We start from the raw sequence: 22,592 nt of genomic DNA, 5'->3' as shown, positions 1-22,592 counted from the left end.
CGTCTCTGCAGAATTACTTTGAAAGTGCATATCACTTGAGACAGCCAAAGCCCTGGTTCTTATATAGCCTTTGATAAGTAGATACTCTATCTTGGACACATTGTCTTCGCTTTTCTAACTTTACATTGCACACATTATTGTACATAAGTTACTGAACACTGCACTCAATAGTTACAGATTTTTTTTTTCTTAAAGAAACACTTTACAGGAGTTAGGCTACACAGCAGTTTGTCTTTACATATATAGTCATAGTTTCCACTGACATGAGTTAAGCTTAGTAATTTTTACAGCTGAGTACTTAAGAGACAGCATGCCTGTACCAATTATGAATCTCCCTATTTTAATACTTAAATATAACTGAGGGGACCTATCTGATATTGCACTGCTCAGTTCCAACTATCTACAGATAAGGATTAAATTTCCCTACTACTAGACAATATTTACACTGTTAAGACTGAATGCAACTCTCACATACAGCAAGTAATAAAAAGATTACAACGTCAATGATACCAACAAGAGAGGCTCTTAATTTTGGAGGTTCTCAATTTTTCAGTTGTAATTTTAAGGGAAATAAGACCAGCATACATACAAACTTGAACAGAATGGGTACAGTCTATCATGTTATTCATCCCATACAAATCTGAAGTACTGAAAGTGTCCTCCTTTAAAAACTTGTGGTGGTGGTGCATGCAGTATGCAGACAAGGTGAATTGCAAGTCTGAGTTTTTTCAGAGGGTTTTTTTGTTTGTTTGTTTGGTTTTTTTTGCTGATGCCGATGTGGTGCATGATGAAGTGTAGAGTCAGCCTGCTGAAGTCCTCTATCCTTCTTAATGCCTCGTCCAACATAGGGGAAAAGAGTCCTTTCGAAGGAGAAGCAGTGTGCAAGTTTGTAGTTTGTAAGGAATAGTCTGTACCAGGTTTCCTCTCCTCCAAAGAGAGAGAGCTGCTTGGAGAAATGCAAGTCCTTGAGAACTGCGAAGGTGCTTGCAGGTGTGGGCTCCTTGTTGAACTAAGTGGCTCAAGCACACGGCAGTAGGGGGCACTAGGGCTCAGGGTTAATTTCCTGGCTTGTGAACACAGCCTTCAGCAGCACTGGCTTGCTTTGAAATGACTACTGCGATACAGCCTGACCATGTATAAAGGATTGTCATTAGTACAGTCAAACATCTACAGCGATAACATATGAAAACCTACCTCGTCGGCCCAGATATGGTTTAGTGTAGTCCCAACTATCGTTGTCGTTTCTAATGACATTAAGTCGAGTTGGCTGTTCAAATAAAGTAAAAGTGAAAAAGGTTAAGTCTTGATTATATGTATTTTTCTAGTAAAATTAAAAAAGAAGGTCCAAGCATTACCCTCGCATATTCAATTTTTAGAGTGCAGCATCCTGCATAGATATCTGCTCCATTGAGTGCAGCCTTCGCCTTCTGGGCACAAAACACTGATTCAAACATACACATCACGTTAAGGATATTTTCCCCAGGTGTCTCATTCATGTCCCTTTCTTCTGATACAGCTTTATTTTTGTAGCCTGCAGATATTTCACTATTGTATACCTTACAAGAACTCTATACAGACTTAAATATAAAATTACCAACAAGTCTATATCAGCTCAACTTATGTTAAGCATCTGTTTTTGAGATGTAAGCAGCACATGATGACACCATTCATAAATTAGTAAATTCTTCAGTGTGGATTATACAGATGCAAGCTTTGTTTATGCTCTGAGCTTATATCGTTTGGAAGGGGATATTCTGGTGGATTTAGTAATTTTCATCAGAGGACACAAAGTTCCCAGCAAGCCTAGAGAATATTTGAAGGGCAAGTTTTAAGGGAAAGTTCAAGCTGCATCATTTGGGAAGGGATCAGACCTCAGGGGCAAGAAGGCGTGACTTAACACAATGCATCTCTTCTCACAGCTAGCATTAGCTAGAGACTCATGGGTAGGGAGAACATGAACTCAGTAGTTTCTTCACAGTGAAAAGAACTAAGAAAGGGTACGCCCTTTTTAGCTTGTTAGCCAAATAAAACCACAGAACTGAGAGATACTTTGAATGAACAAATAATCATCTTGCATCAAAAAATACAACAAGCAGATTGCGTTAAATCCACTGCTCAAGGCAGATGCGTGTACCAGGCTCCAACATGTAGGTTATTTCATATCCTCTACACACTCCAAGATTAGTTCTATGACTAGCAGAAAAATGTACCTGAACCTTGGCACATGGCAATCCATGATCTCATACATACTCAATAACATATGGTGTCAGAAAGCCTGATCCTTTCAACAGACCAGACATTTTGCGCCATCCTTTGATATGATTTAGTGAAATTTTGGAAGTAGTCTGTATCAATAGCATATTCCTTTTGTTTTACCACATTCCTGCAGCCCAACTTCTTCCAAGGTGATGTAGGTTCACTGTGGAATTTAAGAGTGAGAAAAGTTAAGCTTCCCAGACCTCTAAGAAATTGTTTGACACTGGCTAGAACTGTGGGAGCACCTCTGCAAAAGTAATGGGTATTGCAATTAGCACTGAAATTTGAGTAAATTTTTGAACTTTTCAAACAAGGCTTGTCTTGAAGCTCACTTTTTTCCCCCATCCCCCCCAAACCGTTTACCTACACTGCTGCATTACTTTGTTCACATTTGTGAGTTTTTGTTTTTAATAAAAGGCATGTTGCAGAATTTAATTCAAAGGACAGAAGTATGGTAGTTTCAGAGTATGTGCAGGATCCTCCTCACAACTTCCCTAATCTTTCACAAGATGCAGAATAACCCCCAACTGTACAAGTCATCTGATCCAGACAACACTGCTTACCACAAACTCGACACACTATCATAGTTAAGTCAAACTACTGTCTGTTAGGACACACAGTTTAAGTCTTCTACAGATAAACAGCAATTAGTTTGCTTTTATGAAAGTTAGGGTAATTCTTTTTGCCTGGCAAATCATCAATGCAGCCACGGGTTACGTCACATGTTACAGAAGTGACCCACTAATAAAGCCTGCCACATCGGTAGCATCTGAAATCACAAAAGAATTTCTGAGATTTTGGTACAATTTTGTCCAGGTAACAGCTCAGAAATGGAGGGTAATCAGTCTCTAGGAAGAGGGCTATCAGAGTTTTATAAACTAAGGCGTAATCATATCAGACTTCGGACTTTGCAAACTGCAGTAACACATTAACAACTTTGAACATTCATCCTATGTACAACTTAACACTATAAATACAGTAAACAGTAGGATAACAGAGCAGAGAATTTCCTCAACACATGATAAACAGGTCTAAGTTGGTCTCGGGCTTTATTAAAGTCAGAATAGTAAGACAAGCAGTATATATTAGAACTATTTTAGAAGAGTCTAAAGAATTCAAACTGTACCTCTGCAATCCCTTACCCATTTCTTGAGTATCAACACAGGCAGACACCATGAAACTTTTGTGCATAATGCACTGTCAAACCTATGACATATTTCATGTCTGCAATTATTAGCCTTAGAATCACAGAACCATAGAATAGTTTGGGTTGGAAGGGACCTCTAAGGTCATCTAGTCCAACCCCCCTGACGTGGGCAGGGACACCTTCAACTAGATCAGGTCTCTCAGAGCCCCGTCCAGCCTGACTTTGAATGTTTCCAGGGATGGGGCATCCACCACCTCTCTGGGCAACCTGTGCCAGTGTTTCACCACCCTCAGCATCAAAAATTTCTTCCTTATATCTAGCCTAAATCTACCCCCCTTTAGTTTAAAGCCATTCCCCCTTGTCCTGTCGCAACAGGCCCTGCTAAAAAGTTTGCCGCCATCTTTTTTATAAGCCCCCTTTAAGTACTGATAGGCTGCAAGAAGGTCTCCCCAAAGCCTTCTCTTCTCCAGGCTGAACAACCCCAAGGCTCTCTCAGCCCTTCTTCATAGGAGAGGTGTTCCATCCCTCTGATCATTTTCATGGCCCTCCTCTGGACCCACTCCAACAGGCCCATGTCTTTCTTATGCTGAGGGCTCCAGAGCTGGACGCAGTACTCCAGGTGGGGTGTCACCAGAGCAGAGTAGAGGGGCAGAATCACCTCCCTCAACCTGCTGGCCACGCTTCTTTTGATGCGGCCCAGGATACAGTTGGCCTTCTGGGCTGCAAGCGCACACTGCTGGCTCACATCCTGCTTTTCATCCACCAGTACCCCCAAGCCCTTCTCGGCAGGGCTGCTCTCAATCCCTTCATCCCTCAACCTGTATTGATACTGGGGGTTGCCCTGACCCAGGTGCAGGACCTTGCACTTGGCCTTGTTAAACCTCATGAGGTTCACATAGGCCCACTTCTCGAGCTTGTCCAGGTCCCTCTGGATGGCATCCCGTCCCTCTGGCGTGTCAACCGCACCACTCAGCTTGGTGTCATCTGCAAACTTGCTGAGGGTGCACTCGATCCCACTGTCTGTGTCACTGATGAAGATAGTAAGCAGTATAGGTCCCAATACGGACCCCTGTGGGACGCCACTCGTCACCAATCTCCATCTGGACATTGAGCCATTGACCACTACCCTCCGGATGCAACCATCTAACCAATCCCTCACCCACCGGCCAGTCCACCCATCAAATCCATACCTCTCCAGCTTAGAAAGAAGGATGTTGTGGGGGATCATGTCAAAGGCCTTACAGAGGTCCAGACAGACGACATCTGTAGCCCTTCCCTTGTTCACTGATGCAGCCACTCCATCATAGAAGGCCCCTAGGTTAGTCAGGCAGGACTTGTCCTTGGTGAAGCCATGCTGGCTGTCTCGAATCACCTCCCTGTCCTCCATGTGCCTTAGCATAGCTTCCAGGAGGATCTGCTCCATGATCTTCCCAGGAAGAGGTGAGACTGACTGGCCTGTAGTTCCCCGGGTCTTCCTTTTTTCCCCTCTTTAAAAATGGGGGTTATGTTTCTCCTTTTCCAGTCAGTGGGAACTTCACCAGACTGCCATGACTTCTCAAATACAATGGATAGTGGCTTAGCAGCTTCATCTGCCAGTTCCTTCAGGACCTGCAGATGCATCTCATCAGGTCCCATGGACTTGTGCACCTTCAGGTGCCTTAGATGGTCTCAAACCTGATCTTCTCCCACAGTGGGTGGCTCTTCATTCTCCCAGTCCCTGACTTTGCCTTCTGCAGCTTGGGTGGTGAGACTCGAGCACTTGCCATTGAAGACCGAGGCAAAAAAGTCATTGAGTACCTCCACCTTCTCTGCATCCCAGGTAATCAAGTGTCTTGTTTCCCTCCAGAGAGGGCCCACATTTTCCCTTGTCTTCCTTTTATCCCCGACATACCTATAGAAGCTTTTCTTGTTGCCCTTGACATCCCTGGCCAGATTTAATTCTATCAGGGCTTTAGCTTTCCTATCCTGATCCCTTGGCTGCTCGGACAATTTCTCTGTATTCCTCCCAGGCTACCTGTCCTTGCTTCCACCCTCTGTAGGATTCCCTTTTTGTGTTTGAGTTTGTCCAGGAGCTCCGTGTTCATCCGTGCAGGCCTCCTTGTGCTTTTGCCTGACTTCCTCTTTGTTGGGATGCATCGCTCCTGAGCTTGAAGGAGGTGATCCTTGAATACTACCCACCTTTCTTGGGCCCCTCTTCCCTCCAGGGCTTTGTCCCATGGCACTCTACCAAGCAGATCCCTGAAGAGGCCAAAGTCTGCTCTCCTGAAGTCCAGGGTACTGAGCTTGCTGTGCGCCCTCCTCGCTGCCCTAAGGATCTTGAACTCCACCATTTCATGGTCGCTGCAGCCCAGGCTGCCCTTGAGCTTCACATTCCCCACCAGCCCCTCCTTGTTGGTGAGAACAAGGTCCAGCATAGCACCTCTCCTCGTTGGCTCCTCTATCACTTGGAGAAGGAAGTTATCATCGACGCATTCCAGGAACCTCCCGGATTGCTTATGGCCTGCCGTGTTGTCCCTCCAACAGATGTCGGGGTGGTTGAAGTCCCCCATGAGGACCAGGGCTTGTGAGCATGAGGCTGCTCCTATCTGTCTATAGAGGGCCTCATCTGCTGGGTCTTCCTGGTCAGATGGCCTGTAGCAGACCCGCACCGTAATGTTACCTGTCACTGCCTTCCCTTTAATTCTGACCTGTCAGCTCCTCATCCATGCCCAGGCAGAGCTCCATGCACTCCAGCTGGTCATTGACATGGAGGGCGACACCCCCTCCTCGTCTCCCCTGCCTGTCCTTCCTAAACAGCCTGTATCCCTCCATCCCAACACTCCAATCACAGGAGCCATCCCACCACGTCTCCGTGATGCCAATAAGGTCGTAGCCCTGCAGGCGTGCACACATCTCTAACTCCTCGTTTATTCCCCATGCTACATGCGTTTGCATAGAGGCATTTAAGTTGGGCCCCCAGTGAAGCTGTCTTACTGGCTGGAGTTCCTTTGTGCTGCTCTTCAGGCGCTCTCCTGCTGACCTGTGCTCCTTCTCCAGGCTCTGGGCATCTATTGCTGGCCCTGGCATCAAACTGGTAGGAGTGGGATGGATTGAGGTTCCCCTCCCCTGGCATCTCTAGTTTAAAGCCCTCTTCACCAGCTTGGCAAGCCTATGACCGAAGATGCTCTTCCCCTTCTCTGACTGATGGACCCTGTAGACCATGTTCCTCAAAGCGAGTCCCATGGTCTAAGCAGCCAAACCCCTGGCTGTGGCACCAGTCCCGTAACCATTTGTTGATTCGCCAGATTTGACTGGCCCTTTCAAACCCCCTCCCTTTGACTGGCAGGATTGATGAAAAAACTACCTGCGCTCCTGAGTCCCTTACCGCCGCTCCCAGGGCTCTGTAGTCCTTCTTGATAGTCCTCAGACTGCTCCTGGCTGTGTCCCTGGCGCCCACGTGAAGCAGCAGCAGCGGATAATAGTCAGTGGACTGTACGAGGCTTGGCAGCCTCTCGGTGACATCCCTGATGCAAGCCCCCGGTAAGCAGCACACCTCTCTAGAGAGTGCAAATGGGCGCCTCCGTACCTCTCAGAAGAGAGTCGCCTACTACTATCACCCGTCGCCTTTTCTTAGTGGTGCTGGTTGTTATACGGGGGCAGATCGGGCTGCATTACTCAGCTCCAGCACTTCTCCTGGTGTGACAGGACTTTCCTCTTTGGCCTGCAGAGCAGTGAAGCGGTTCTGCAAGGGCACCTCAGGCTTCGGGGGAAGTCTCTTCCTCCTGCTGGTCCTTGCCTTTGCAACTGTCCATTCTTCTGCATTATTGGCCCCCCCCGCTCCCTTCTGCATGTGCCGGTGGGGGAGTTTTTGGCTGTTTGGCCATGGGCTGCGGGTCCGCTGCAGACTGCGCTTGGAACCAGCTATCTAGCTCCTTCTCTGCCTCCCTGATGTTACGCAGCCTTCTCACCGCCTCCTGCAGCTCAGCCACCTGCTGCTGGAGGTCATCCACCGGGGCACACCTATAAACATGGTTATCAAGACCACTGTTGCCGTCATTTTCCTATAAAGATGAAATGTGTAAGTGCTATTTCGTCTTATAGACATATAGAAATTAGAAATTACCATGTCTTACGTAGAAATTAAAAAATAATTTTGTCTCAAAATTACACAGCATTTTTCTGACATTCTCATGTTAAATCCCATCTGCAGTCAAGAACCTACAGAAAAAAAAAATCACAGTCAAAAAAGGATATTCAACCATAGCTTGTATTCCATTTCTCTTGAATATAACAATGCGCTGAACTTTTCCAACAGGGTTGCACACAGTGTACAAGACATCCTAAGGAAGAAGAAAAAAATATTTTAGTCAGATGTGAAATTTCAAACACTTTAGGTCCACAGAACATTTTTTTGCATTGGCATTTAAATGCCAAAGAGCAAAGAAAAGGCTTGTTAACTTTTCATTTATAATTTTCCCTATACAATTTATACATTCATGGTTAGCATTTTTATGGATTAATATAGTACAAGCAGTCAAATCTGAAAAACAGGAAAAAACTTATTAGAAGTACTCATGCAAACATTAGTTTTTGCAAACAAGTATCTTCAACTGTGTTAAAACCCAGTAATTGCATCCATGTCTCAAGCTGTGCTCCCTTTTAAGCATGCACTGCAGTAGTTTTACCAAACCAAAGAAAGACAAAGTGACACTGCTGTTATAGCACATTTCATTTCATAAGAATCTAGCAGCTGAGGGTTTTTTTAATTGTTCATGTTCATTTTCAGAAGAGTAACTGGGGGTAGTCCATTATGTAAGCTTAGGTAGCTTATCAAAAGCAGAATTTCAATCGTATTCACCTGAATGGTGGTTGCTGTGCTTCTCCACTTAAGGCAGAGAAAACTTCTGACAGGAAACACTGGATTCATGCAAACTCATTGTTAACACTCTGCTTTCACCAGCATTTGTCTGTATTACAAGGAACCAATAAAATTCAAGACCATCTTCAGTGCTGCAGGGCAACCAAATACTAAGGAGAAAAGCTCGCCTTACTGCACATCAGGCCAGGCTTATGATGTGGTGCTAGGAGTATCTCAAACAACAGTCAATTACACATAACAATTCAGACATGGTACCAGAAACTAGTCCCCAGCATGAATCTGACCAAGAAAAATATGTTTATTTTAGACTGATTATACACCTATACTCAGAATTCCCAAAACTCAGGCTTGAGAACCTGAACAAACAGGAACTGTGATTTCTTGAAACAATTCACCTGTTAGATCATGTGCTTTCAGCTGTTTGAACATAAGCTTTACTAGACAGCCAGTTTCATAACTAAACCTAGCAGGCAAAGGCACTGACATCTTGGTGAAACACTCCCACAACCTATTTTTCCCTTCCTTTCTTTATATCTAAACCAAATACTTCCAAAATGCTCATTTCAAGATCTTAGTTTACATCCTCAGGTTTATTTTGGGGACAAGAGGGAGAAGGAGGAAAGGAAGTAGATATATTATTTATTATTATGTTCTGCAGAATAGCGGAGCAATTGGGAGGCAAAGGGGTAGGGAGCATGCTGGATTTCCTAAAAACAAAACAAACACACCCCCACATACCCCCCCCCCCCCCCCCCCCAAGAAACTAGAAAAAGAGGATGTCTTATTGCTGGCTACAGCTGCAGTGGTGTTAACTCCTGGCTTATACAAAGTACCATAAGCTTTAATATATGGGCATATTACCACAAAAAAAAAAAAAAACACCAAAAAAAACCCCACACCAAACAGCCACAACAAACCAAAAACATTGTCCATGCTCAGGGGCTTTGCTCCAGACACTCCAGTGAGTGTTTTGCATAGCTAACTGAAGCAAGCAGAGGAGATTGTCAACTTTAAGATTTTCAGAAGATGGACAGACATTTTTAGAAAGGATTCAAGCAGCCTGAACCCCTAAAAACTAAGATTTATGAGATCATTTATAGGTATATTTTCTATGCACATTCAATAGCACAAACAGCTGCCCTCCATCTCTTCTTGTTTGGGAGAAAAGAGTCCTGAAAACTTTCCAGCTCCAGATGACATTAGTTTTCAGGCATATGACTTTCTTTCACAATTCCTCTCTCAAAAGATTTCTTCACAGCCACTTAATTAAAAAAAAAAAGTTGTCTTTCAAAATGTAAGCTCACTCAAAATGCCATCAGTGTCGTTAGCCAGCAGGCACACACACAGCTTGATTTTTTTTTTTAATTCAGCTACTTTAGATTACCAAATCAAGTTATTCACAAGATACAGTAACGTGTTAATTTTTTATTTAAAATATCCCACTAGCATTATATACATACTAGAATATAATAAAAAAGGAGGTGCAGCAACCTAATCTCAGAAGAAATTGATAATTAAGTTTAAAACATTTCAATTGCCAAGGCATACCACACCTTCCTCGTGCATGTATAGAAGGTTTAGAAGGTAGAGAACTAAGAGGCAACAGCAGAGGTATAGCTGAACAGACAGTAACAACTGCAGCAGCATGGTTCACTTTGAGAATGTCTGTTTGAACAGACATATTTGTCTGTTCTTACAGACAAATCCCTGACAACATTCTGCCCACAGATAAGGAAACTGGGAAACAGAACTTCAAAGACCTATATATGACACCTTAGGCAAAACTTTTTCTAAACACCAACCCCCCATCACAAAGGGGTGGAAAGCAATTAAGAATTAAATACAGTTAACTTGCCCTTCTTGCCATTCACTGCCACATCCCTCTAAAAAAATTCTGCTAGGAAAGAAGCAGGTCACAATTGTAATGGAGGAAATAAGATGCAGCAAAATTTTAGAACAATTTAGCTTCTTCCACAAGATGCCCCTGAGCAGACCAATTTCTCTGCAAAAACTGTATCTTTTTTTGAAAGAAAAGCTCTTAAGAACTATGGAACAGTTTATTGCAGTTATTCAGACTTGCCACTTAAAACTGGTTGCAATTCTTCACGTATTTCATCTAACTGTAGTTCAAATTTAAGGAGAGAAGAGTGTTGAAGAGGAAGAGGTGGTGTTGGGCTTTGTGTTTTTTTGGGGTTTGTTTTTTGTTGTTGTTGTTTTCTAATACTGCAGACTTTGCCTGAGGCATTCTTAAGTTAACTGTTTCTTTAACCTGTTGGCCAAGTGCAAAATTTTTGTATTTTCTTGTCACATTCCTAGCTGTTATGGGTACAATTGGTCTTCCCAGTTCTATGACTCTACTAGTCTACACTATCTTCAATGAGCTCTGATGCTTGCAAGTAATTTTGGAAATCTGTCTGCTTCTAGTGCTCATTGGTATACTCTAGACAAACAGTTGGGGGCAGCGGGAAGGAAGAGGTTGTGGGGGGGCGGGGGAGGCTGTCATTTGTTTTCAAAAAGGAGCTACTGTGCTAAAGGCTTCATCCTCAGAATTCCCATGAAACTCTCCCAGCCCAGGACAATGCTTCTCTGCTACCCATTTCCTCAAGAATCCACGTTCAACTCAGCTGCTTATGCAAGCCAAATTTAAAATGCATGAATGAAACATAGTTTCCAAAATTTGTATTATAGTCACATGCAAAGAATACTTTAACTTAGTGGATTCGTTCACACAGCTCAAAGCAGATATATTTTTAAACACTGATGAAAAAGCAACTCATACCTTGCCATGCTTTTCTATAAAGAAAACTGACAGGAGAAAGAAAATTCATCATCCACTAATGAATCAACAGGCAAAAACCTATCGATAATCACAATACAGTGAAGCAAAAAGTATGATATGGAACTGACTGCTTGAAGTAATTTCAGGAATACTAAGTTTCAATCAATTTGCTAACATATTATACAGCACATTAAACAAAACTTAATACTTGCATTAAGTTACATGGCTCCACACAACCCAAACACTTTGATTGATCCATGCTATCTATATCTATGTATTTCCCTAAGAGCAAGTAACTACACTTGTATCACAGTATTACAAGTTTGCTTACTTTTTAAATTTTTCCTGAAATATTTCTGTGCAATTCAACGCGTACTATAAAATCTCTATGAAAAATATAAGCATTCAATGCATGACAAAACATGCATTCTTAAATGCTAGCAAAAAATATCTGTATCATTAAAAAAACATGCACATGTGCCATAAATAGATGGCAATAAATTAGGATGCAACTGTGTATATGGTATGACTTGAAATACTGAAAAGTCAAATGTATCAGCCCAAATAAAAGTGAGGAAGATTCCATGTTGTTCATCAACAGATGAAGGTTTCAACTTTCCACCACGGAAATACCTAAAAATGAAGGACTGCAATAAAATAACCCCTCCTGCTGGAAAATTTACTTGCTATTTAAACATACACCACTCAGAGCCTAAAAGCTAAATGACATTCCTGACATTGTGGCAACACATTTGAAAATATTTCAGAAGCACGTAGCTACTTAAACATTTCAAAATCCTGACCACTGAAGTCTTCAAATGTATTGCAAAATATCTGTACAATGAGACTGAATCATCTCGAAAACCCTTTTTTCCAGAACATGCATGTTACATATGTGAAGATGGTATAAAGCTTTGGTAGGTGAATTTAATTCCTGGCTCAAATTAACAGTGTACAATTTTAACTATTTGTACACAATGGAAATATTGTAACAGAGATTGCTGCTCCCTGCCTTTTATTATTTTATAAAAAAAAAAAAAAGAAAAAAAAAGAAGAAACATACCACTGTAATTGGGTAGAGAGGATTCTGAATTGACAACAGGAGAACTTTATTTCCACCAGATGGGTCATCAGTATTCCCTGGCCGGGTAATCCTCTTACTTGTTGAGTAGTTGAAAAAGGCTTGCTGTCCAGCAATATATACAGGTTCATCTGCTGCAAACGTTACGCATTTCTTCGCACTTTCTACATTTTCAAACTCCACCAGAGCCTGGCGCTTAAATGGCATCATCATGACATAGCTGGTGAGAGAAACATTACAGTAAGTTCTCCTATATGCTTACTCAAAACAACTCCAAAGTCCCGTAACTGTCATATATGATACGGTTTTTCTAAACAATTCCTAACAAGGACATAAAAGGAAGGTATGTCTCCCTACTCGCGCTTCCCAAACCTGGTCAACGCATTTCTAAAGCATTTGCACAAAACAAGAAATTCAGCTACAAGATAAATAAGTAATAAGCAGTTTTCCTGAAAAATTTTAATGCATAAAAATGTTCAACCAATACAACAGTTGATCATTTACTAACTTACTAAAACTACAATTAATATTTAAAAAAACTTGCTAAAGCCATTTATGAGGTAAAGGATCAAAGTAAATGCAAATTATGAAACACATTCAAAGTTGATACATTAAACATCTTTGCTGTTGCTAAGAAATTTGAAATACTATTTTTGACACAAAACTACCTTAGAGGAAATAAACAGAAGTATTCTAGTTAACCAAATTCAGACATGGACAAACAAGAAGCTTTGTCAGCTGATTAAGTTTCTGAAAAGCAAAACTCTCAGGCTAAAATGTATCTATTTGTATTCCTTAACAAGCTTGTGCTCACTTCATTTTATTTATTTTAAGATACTGGTACAAGTATAATGCAATTATTTGAATATTAAGGCAGTGAAAAATACTATTGTACTATTTACAAAACCCTATTTGACTTCAATACATGCATTTACTTGAAAAGAAATGCATGTTTCCAAAAAGAAGCACTCAAAACTCAGAGTAAACTGGCTCTACCCATTCACCTTTACTATCTTGTTCACAGATGAGGAATCTTCAGGCTCTATGACCTTTGTAGGGGCTTTCTCTGAATAACCATCTCATTCTGAAGCTCCTACCATACCACAAGCACTCCTCCCATACAAAACCATAGGAAAAAGCATCATCTGCTCTGTGGCCCATCCTTATTTTTTGTATATTCACTCATATCAAGACAACCACCCTCACGCTGTTCTGCAATTCAGTTTAGCTACAGCTCATATTAAGGCCAGGACTAGCTGTGCTACTGAAGTCTGACAGCAGACACTAGGGCATGCAGACAGTGCAACTCTGCTTGACCAGACTCGCCAGGTACAGAAACACAGAATCTTTGCACAGCTAGAAAATCTTTATACTTTACTATTAACTAAGTTCTGGGTTTCAAATGGCTATCATAATGTATTTAAAGAGGTCCAAGAGACTCTTAAATAAGGCTCCCAACTTGTCCAGAGACATGACTTTATACTGCTTGACATACCATATGGTTCCAAACTTTTCAAGAGCTTCCACAAGATCTGCTTCCACAACTGATTCGCACAGCCCTCGGACATGGACGACAGGAGAAACAGAGACTTTGTGATGACTTCCCCCGGCATCCTAGTAACGAAATGACATTTTAAAATTCAACACAAAACAAGGAATACTGTTATCATTAACTAAAATTAAATATTTGGCAGACACTACACGGGGTCCAGAAGCAGCCATCTAAATGTACAATCCAAGCATATTTTAAATAATTTAACTTTTCTTTTGAAACAGATTGCCAAGTTCAGTTGCTGAAATCTACTTAAAATAAAATGCTTTGCAGATTTAATTAAATGTGTTTGCACAGGCAAAATTTTTCTAATATTAAAAAAAGCCTATTTAACACTTTGTTGAATTGCAGGACATCTTCCACCCTATTAGTTAAAAGCATTAAAAAAATAAATACTTGGACATGCACAATAGCTAAAATATTTCTGATGCTCTTCCTGTTTGTTTATACCAATATTTCTTTGAGACAGGGTAGGGGGATGAAAAAGCAAGAAAAAACAAGGGCCACCAGTAAACTGAATGAAAATTGATTATTTTTCTAATGTACACAGAGCTGTGCCCCACAATGCAAGAAAATGCCAGCTCCATACTACACTTGAAATAAAGTCAACCTCCCTTCTGATTCTTAACACTCTTCATACATGTTTTTAGAAATTCACAATTTGTGTACATATGGGCATGCTCTCTCTTTTCACCCCAAGGTTGACTACCATTAACAGATTGAGCCGTCATACATTAGGACACAGAATTCCCACTATGAACATTTTTCAGAGCTACTGCTATGACTTCAGACAGTCTCAGTTCTGTGTGACTGAAGAATTTGGGTTGGAATCAGCTCATCTTTCCATGCAAAGCCTGAAGCAGGGCTGAAATTTACCTTATATATTCTAAGACATGGGGGTAAAAAAAAAAAAGAATGAAACGATGTAAGCCAATAATGAGATAATCAAAGAAAGATTAGAGATAATAAAGGGCACCCTAAAATATACTGTAGTTACCAGCACCCAAATTTCATAGGTGTAACAGCAGTGTAAAGTTGATGTATTCAAATTTAGCAACTATATCAATGTGTATGATCTAACAGATCAATTCTTGTTGATTTTTCACTTTTTCGTAAGAAGTACTATAGCATCTTCTTGAACTAGAGAGATTCTCATTTGCAGCACAAAGGAGCATTCAGCTCTAGTAATTAAGTAACCACAATGATTGCTACTTCTGCTACAGACATTCCTCTCTTCCCTATCTGTTTGAACTACAGATTCAAGGAAAACCCACATTCCAGATAAACACACAAGACTCAATTTGTAGATAATTCCTGTGTTCCATACACAGCTCTTCCAAAACAATTATGTATTTTTTCTTTAAATCGAGGATTTGACCATTCCATTTGAACCAAAAGTCAGCACTTCAGACTTCATCAGACGTCAGAACAATCTGCTGTCTAATTTTTTAAGCTTAGCTTACATTTTATTCATTTCCAGTATGAAAACATTTTAAGTGGCAACACATTGAATAAGAGCTGTGACACTTGTGGGAAAACATCACTAGAGATATTTGCATAAGATACCATACATCCTGAATTAATCAGCTGAGGTCTACAGCAGTAGCAGTGATAAAAGTAGTCACAAAAAGTTAATACTTTGAACTGCAAATACTTAGGCAATTGCAGAAGGAACAGAAATACACAGAGGTTTTTATTGTCAGCTTATATGTTCTTTACCCACATACACACTTTTCAAAGCTGAAAGAAGCACCTAAGGAAACCTTCAAAAGAAAACTAACAATAATTACCAGTTTCTCCTGCAAAGTCTAGTACTCTAAGCTGTTAAGATAGCAGACACCTTTACTTTATTTACAGTCTGCAGAACAATCAGAAGTTATTAAATCAATTATTCATTGCCCTGCATACTTGTTACCATATTAAGATCCCAGTTAATGCTAGGGGTATGCATTTTCTTTTGTTTTCTTTTCTTTAATGCATTCAAGAAATCTCACCTAAAAATATTTCTGTCTAATCAGATGGCAAATATAAGCAATGATTTTCTCACTGAAGCAAAAGACTGACTACAAAGAGCTACCTTACTTAATTAGCACCCCCATACATCAAGTCAAGCTTTTCAGAGAGTGGATCATAACAGAACGGTATTTCTCTCTCCCTCCCCTTCCCAGTTCAATCTTCTGTTATAGTTTCAGTTCATGTTTCTTTGTCATGTATATCCCTTTGAATTTTTATTTATTAGCAGCCCATTTAAGCTTGCCTACTGAAGATACAAATCTTTCTAATAGTACAAACTCTCTAAAAAATTAAAACTTTTATACTTGCATCTTGAAATCCATTATACATGAGTTATACACACATATACAGGTGTCCGCACTTCTGCAACTGGAATTATTCTCAGAACCATCAACAAATACAAATTTTGCTTTCTTTTGTAGTTAAAGCAACACTTGGCTTTCCAAGCCAAATTTCCTTCTCTCCATATAGAAAGCATCCTTTAGTAGTGTGTTGTACAGTAGGAGATTTAGCAAGAATCGAAAGTCATAACGCCGCTGTTAATTGTAGTAGCTTTCGCAGAAGCTCAAGAAGCATGGAATAAAGAAAAAATTAAAAAAAAAAAACCCCACAAAACAGTGAAATCTCAGTCACTTGCCATGACATTAAGGACTTATCTGCATAGCATTTCAGAAACTAATTTATACAGATAAAACCACTGAGGTTATAAATGGCCAAATCGGAGGGCCTCTGCTTTACTCAAAATAGTTTCTAACCAGCAGCAAACAGCAGCACAAGAACCGAGCATAAGTCAGTCCTGAGCCAGGAAGCCGCAAACTAACATTCACAGAGCATATTGGTGAAAGACATGAACATGTGCCACAGGCATATGTTTGAGTGCAAAAAATTCTTCATGAAGGGCAGACATACGTATTATCATCAAACAAGTTTTGCAGCTACCAAGCTGCAGTATCAAGCAAATCTAGAATGATCCTTGATTTCCGCTAAAAGAAGGAGAAATAAAACCACTAGACCACATGAAAAATCAAACGTGTCTGTAAGTGTAAAGCATCTCCACAGCTAAGGTCAGAACGTATACAACTCATCCAATTTCTTCCCAGAGATGAAAAATACAGGATTTTGATGAAGATCTCACAGTCACTGTATCTTGAAAACTACACGTGCTACAGTTGGCACACAGACAAAGGTTACATCAAAGCATCTGCTCACATACAGATTAACCACCACCAGTTTTCTCTGCTTACAAAGGAGTCTTTCAGTAACTCCAACTCCCACGATGGCACAAAAGCCCCATGCAAAACTCCAACACGACACTTGCACTCCACTAAAGCCAGGAGAACAGATTAGCTAACGTTTCTGCTGTACCCATTAATATATATGGCTTAAGGGTTTTTGAAAGCTCAATAACAATTTCTCGAAGAATCATTAGCTGGACAGAAAATGCAATTATTAAATAGGTAACAGAAAGAGACTTCCTTTCTAAGTGCTCAAGACCAGTAACAAGGACAGAAAAGGTTTCCCTCAAGAAAAAGGCTAGGAACATAAAAATGCTTAACATTGAAACCGAGCTTCTGTAGAGAGCTGAGGCATGAAGGGAAGTGCTGACATAACCAAGCAGATGAAGCACAAACAAGTTACTTCACATACATAAGACTGCAACAGAAGCAGCTTCAAAGGACGGCTGTAGCATTTTAACATCCATTCTTTGGTGACCTACGTAGTTGTAGACAACATTTTAAATATATCACTGGTTTCTTGCTAACAAATTATGATTTGCCATTTGGAAAAAAGAAGAAAGTCATCACGGGCTCTAGGATGATGTCTCTTTTGCTCACCAATTCCAGATTACAGATTTTTTCACCAACTGTTTGCACATAAATGTGTCCTTTATCCTTCCTCCAGACACTTTCCAGTCAGTATATTCACCTTAGTTCTATTAGTTTGTACTACCTTTTTTGGACCATCTGGCTCCTTTACTGTTTCTCTGCTTACCTTCTCCATCTCTCTTTTTCTCCTCACTGCAAAAGGATGGCACTCCTCCTTCATATTCTCTCCCCCAGGTACCTAAATATACTGTTATTTTATTTCTCACCATTCAGATGATCTTATTCACTCTCAACTTTTTCCTCTCGCTGCATCCCTCTTAAATGCTCCAAAATTGCTTTCATAAATATGACAGAACTGGGGGTGGAAAGCCCCAAAAGATTGCTTATTAGGTATGTAAGTGCCCAAAACTTCATTAATGCCTAACAATGGACTGATCTGCATCCCACTGCCTTGCAGGATGTCAAGGGTAACTAAAATTACCACAAGGTGAAGGTACACACCACATTCCCCAATAATCTCAGCTCTGCCCACTGGGGATGGTCTGATGAGGAAAGGCTTTCATAAGCAGATATGCAGCATTTTGTGCACACTCTTCAACTGCTAGTTGTATTACATGATGATGGCATTACTGAAAGCTGTTTGCCCTGTCATACATCATCCCTGCTGATCACACCTGCCTGACTTGAGCAGTTCTGTCTCTTCCCTACAGAGGTACAGGAGACACCTCTCTCCATGCCACCTGGAATTCCTGTAGCTTTGCAGTGACAACAGTATTTCCAGTAAACAGTGAAGTAAGACTGTGTCTCAGAAGAACCAAGCAAACAAGACAGAGTTAAGGTTCCATGGCAGTAGAAGAATATACCAGTTACGTATATCCTGGATTTTTTGTTGGTGGTGGTTGGTTGGTTTTGGGGGCTGGGGAAGGCTAGGCAGGAGAAGGGGGTTAAGGTTAATCACACCCCATATTCTGGAAGACTACCTGGCAATTTAGTTTTGTTTTGGATGTGGAGTTTGGGGTATTGTTTCTCTTGTTTAATGCATACCTCTTCCTAGCACTCTCTACCACTGCGTCCTTTCAATGGTTACAACTACTACAGCACGGAATACCTGCACTCTGCCCCCTTCTGCTAATTCTGAATCTGCCCTGAAGTGGTCAGGCAGTTGGACCAGATGATTGTTGTAGGTCTCTTCTAACTGAAACACTCTATTCTGTTCTATTTTCCTCTCTGCTCAGCACAATCTGAATATCCATTTAAAAAAACCAACCAAACACCACCCCAAAACCGCACACAACACAAGGCATCATCAGGAGATTCAACCCGAGGTGCTGGAAGAAGAACTAGCCTGAAGGTAACAGTTACTTTTTTTGATGAAGGACAGAAGAGGGAGGATGATTTACACTCCATAACCGATTTCTAGGATGTACTTCATTTAAGAAATGGATGTATGATCAAGTCGCTGCAAACTAGGTCAGGATCTGAACTCATTGCCATCTAGCTACAGTTACCGCAACCGCCTGTGATAGACATGAAGCAACTGAGTTGCTAAGTGAGCTGCTTTCCATTTACCACAAAGCAAGAACACTGTACATAGGAAGTTACAGCAGAGTAGCTGAGAAGCTGCAAGTTCACATCCCTATCTTACCTTGCGGTAGCTTGTAGTTATGTTTGTGTATTTATACACCGTATCTCACTTCCCCACCTGTAAGAACGGGGATAATAGATCTTCCTTACTTCATAGAAATATTTAAGAATAGGTATGCCAGAGACAGTGAGACAGGTGGATGCTACAGAAAATACAGGTTGTATAAATACAACATTAATCAATGAAACTGAAATGTAAGGGAAGGAGAGGGGATGGAGCTAAAAGGTCCTACAAACACCCTCAAAAGCAGCTCTTAACCCACATTCTCCCAGTGTTCTGACCCTCTGCTACACCGCGATTCTCTGCCAAGAGCCTCTGCCAAGGCTTCACCACCACTCAACATTGCCTCTGTAAAAGTCATTCTTCCAAATCATACTCTCCCCCACAGAATTACTTCTGCAAGACCACTTCCTACTCCTCTCCTGGTCAACATTCTGGTCTGTTCTTGGCTCTCCATGCTCCTCAGTCTTGAGATGAGCCATGAGGAAGAGGGTACGCCTCTGGGCTATGAGGAGTGTCCACACGAGTGGGAAACAGAGGAAAAAGAAGAGCAACATAAACTTTGGTTTTCCCCATCCAGATCTCACATACAGACTTCTAGGCACCCATTTGAAAAAAAAAAACAAAACTTAGAGGCATGAAGGGCTTATTCAACCCAATGAAACAATCCCAGAGGAACGGGAAAATGCAACAATAATAAATATAGCCCAGCAGGGAGACCCCACCAACCTGCTAGCCCAGTCCTACCACAAAACAGCTTTTATACAAAGAAAACATATAATCCTTATGAGTGTACAGTTCACCAATATTCTAGGATGCATGTTAGGGAAAACAAACAAACAAACAAAAAAAAAAAACAAACCACCCAAAAAAGTGAGGCTACCAGACTCCCACCACTCTTTTTACCCCAGTCATCCATTTTCCCATTTCTCCTTCTAATTCCCCATTCCCTATAGTTCCTCCTACTTCATCTTCACATATTCTTTTTCTGCTCTCTTCTGAGCAACCCAGGATACTTACACTTCTTCCCTCCTCTCAGCCTACCTTCACCTTCTATGTCTTTGCCCTGAACTACATACAACTTTCATAAGCTAAGAACATTTCCCTGGAAATAAATGAATAAGATATGTCACAGAATAAGTAAGTTTCCTGCACATTTTTTTAATCTATTAGAGAAAATCCAAAATTCATGTTAACCAACTCTAATGAAAGGATGCTGGTATTTTGCTATTAAAAGCCCCACATAAAATTACTAACAAAAGCATTCAGTCGTTCATTTTTCACATATCCACTTGATGTTATAGCTTATTCTTAAGAAATTAGTTTGAGTTCTATTACCAAGACAACTTCTGCCTCTCCAATAGTGGACCTGTGAATACAGCTTTGCCAATAAATCATCAGTCAGTGACCACGCACCTCCTTGAGGCACACTGCAACTGACACAAGCAGCTGCCTAAAAATCCTTATGTTCTTGACTTGCTACACATTTGTTTCAGTTTCTTTACTGATGAGACTCAGCACGTGCCATTCTTGAAATCCAAAATGTAAAGTTACAGACATATTCCGTGCTCTCATTACCTAAAAGGGCAGGGCACATTAACTGGGATAAACTGAGATACTGAGGTCAACATGAAGACAATCAGAGCCAGCACCCAGAATGAAGGAAAAAAAGAAAAAAGTAAGAACTAGCTAATTTCATAAAATACTGCAGAAAAGAGGAAAGGCAAGAGCAGTACCTCATTCCTACTTGAAACACTGTGTGACGTACAGCTCTCCTACATGACAAAATTTCAAGATAACTTAAGCAAGCATATGGATTTCATTCAGAACTGGCCTTTAAGACAGAGCACATTGCTAAGCCTTGACTGTGACAGAGACGATACTCTGTCACAAGAAACTATAGAATTAAAATAGTTCTCTCCAGAGATGTATCTTTGTTGCCATTTATTTGCATTAGTATATTTATTAGTACATTATTTTGTACTAATTTAGCAGGTACCCTCTCCATCAAGAGGTTTAACTGACGGAGCGACAATAACAGCAAATGCTCTCTTGTTAACCTATCTCAGTGCTAAGCAAGTTCATTTTAACAAATCATGAAACAGAGGTATTCTAAATTTCAAGGTCTGCCATTAAATCAATGTTTTCTTCATTTTGCTTTTTCAAGTAAGAAACAGAAAGAGCCATCAGGAAGAAAAATGGTTACAATCAGCTGGACAATTAGTTAGCTAAGAAATCAAACAGTAGACACAAAAGTATTGTTAGCCCAAATTTATGGGTCAAGGACTATTTTGATATTTAGATACAAATTCATGAAGAATAAAAGGTACACAGCAAAAAATTTAGTGAACCAGCGTGGTTATTAGCATTGTTCATGGGGGAGGGAGAAAGTAGAAATACAAGTCAATTTAAAAAGGAGGCAATCATATATGATCAGCCTTATCACCGTATGCTGCCAGACACAAAGGTAAAACAGAAGGATGAAAGAAACCCTCTGCCTCGCTTTCTTCCCCCGTTCTACGTTTCTATAGTTACTCTCAGCAACAGGGCAAGCACAAAACTTGCAATGGCAATATCCCAAAAGGCAACAAACTGCCCACGGAACAGAGACAATCTCAGAACTGCAAAATCCAAATCACGTATATCTAGCAGACCGCAAGCTCAGTCCCCTTCTCCAGGCAACTACAGTGAGAAACAATTAGCCGCGCACCCTGAGCACGCCTGCCGCGGGGAGAAGGGAGAGAAGGACAGGACCCAGCCTCGTTCCCTCCCCGCCTTTCCCGCCTCCCGAACACCGGGGGGGGGGGGGGGGGGACGGGGGGGGGGGGCGAGAAGCGCACCCCCACCGGAAGCGCTTCCATGCCCCGGGGAGAGGGCCAGCGGGCTCCAGCCGCGGGAAGGCCGCGTGGCCGGGGCTCCCACCCCCGCGGGAAGCCCACCTCCCGCCCGCCTCCCGTCACTCCGCGGGGGAGCGGAGAGAGCCTCCCCTCCGCCTTTCGCCCGGTAAACAGAGGAGGGCGAGTGTCACGAGCCTCGCCCCGCGGGAGGGGGTGGGGTGGGGTGGGGTGGGGTGGGCGGCTCGCAGGCCCCCTCCCCCCGCCGGCATCCTGACGGAAGGCGCCCCCACCCCGGCGGTCCCCGCGTCCCTCACCCCGCCCGAGAAGCCCCCTCCGCGCGGCGGGGGGGGCTTGTCCCGCCGGCTCTCGCTGTCCTCCGCGCCGCTGTACTCGATCTCGCCTTCCTCGGCAGCGGCGCTGGGCTTCAGCCGCTTGGCCTGGCTCTCGTAGGCTCCGTCCTCCTCCTCCTCCTCCTCCTCCTCCTCGTACCGCTCTCCAGAAGACGGCGACGACATGGCCGCAAGAGGCCCGGCTACCGGCGGGGGGAGGCGACAAGGGAGCGGGGACAGAGCCTGGCGGCGGCGAACCCGAAAGATGC

The 22,592-nt window shown here is 41.9% G+C and overlaps 1 protein-coding gene across 1 annotated transcript; it reads right to left on the bottom strand.

Annotated features, from left to right (window-relative positions):
- Positions 1 to 22: 22 nt before the first annotated feature.
- Positions 23 to 22,592, bottom strand: HNRNPLL (heterogeneous nuclear ribonucleoprotein L like). The gene is made up of 6 exons (XM_076334906.1): positions 22,309 to 22,592; positions 13,617 to 13,735; positions 12,104 to 12,341; positions 7,637 to 7,722; positions 1,356 to 1,452; positions 23 to 1,267 (listed from the first exon to the last, which is right to left on the bottom strand). Exons 1-6 carry the CDS (start codon positions 22,507 to 22,509, stop codon positions 1,160 to 1,162), a joined length of 849 nt encoding a protein of 282 aa, XP_076191021.1. The 5' UTR covers positions 22,510 to 22,592; the 3' UTR covers positions 23 to 1,159.

This window comes from Aptenodytes patagonicus, chromosome 3 (assembly GCF_965638725.1).
Source record: "Aptenodytes patagonicus chromosome 3, bAptPat1.pri.cur, whole genome shotgun sequence".
NCBI classification, from domain to species: domain Eukaryota; kingdom Metazoa; phylum Chordata; class Aves; order Sphenisciformes; family Spheniscidae; genus Aptenodytes; species Aptenodytes patagonicus.
Note: the sequence above shows the minus strand (reverse complement) of the source record. Positions and strands in the feature narration are given on the sequence as shown.

Coding starts and splice junctions, on each gene's coding strand:
- HNRNPLL (XM_076334906.1), bottom strand. CDS start 22,509: ATGTCGTCGCCGTCTTCTGGAGAGCGGTACGAGGAGGAGGAGGAGGAG. Junction 13,736..22,308: donor GAGGGGGCTTCTCGGGCGGG/GTGAGGGACGCG, acceptor TTTCGTTACTAG/GATGCCGGGGGAAGTCATCA. Junction 1,268..1,355: donor TAAAAATTGAATATGCGAGG/GTAATGCTTGGA, acceptor TTATTTGAACAG/CCAACTCGACTTAATGTCAT.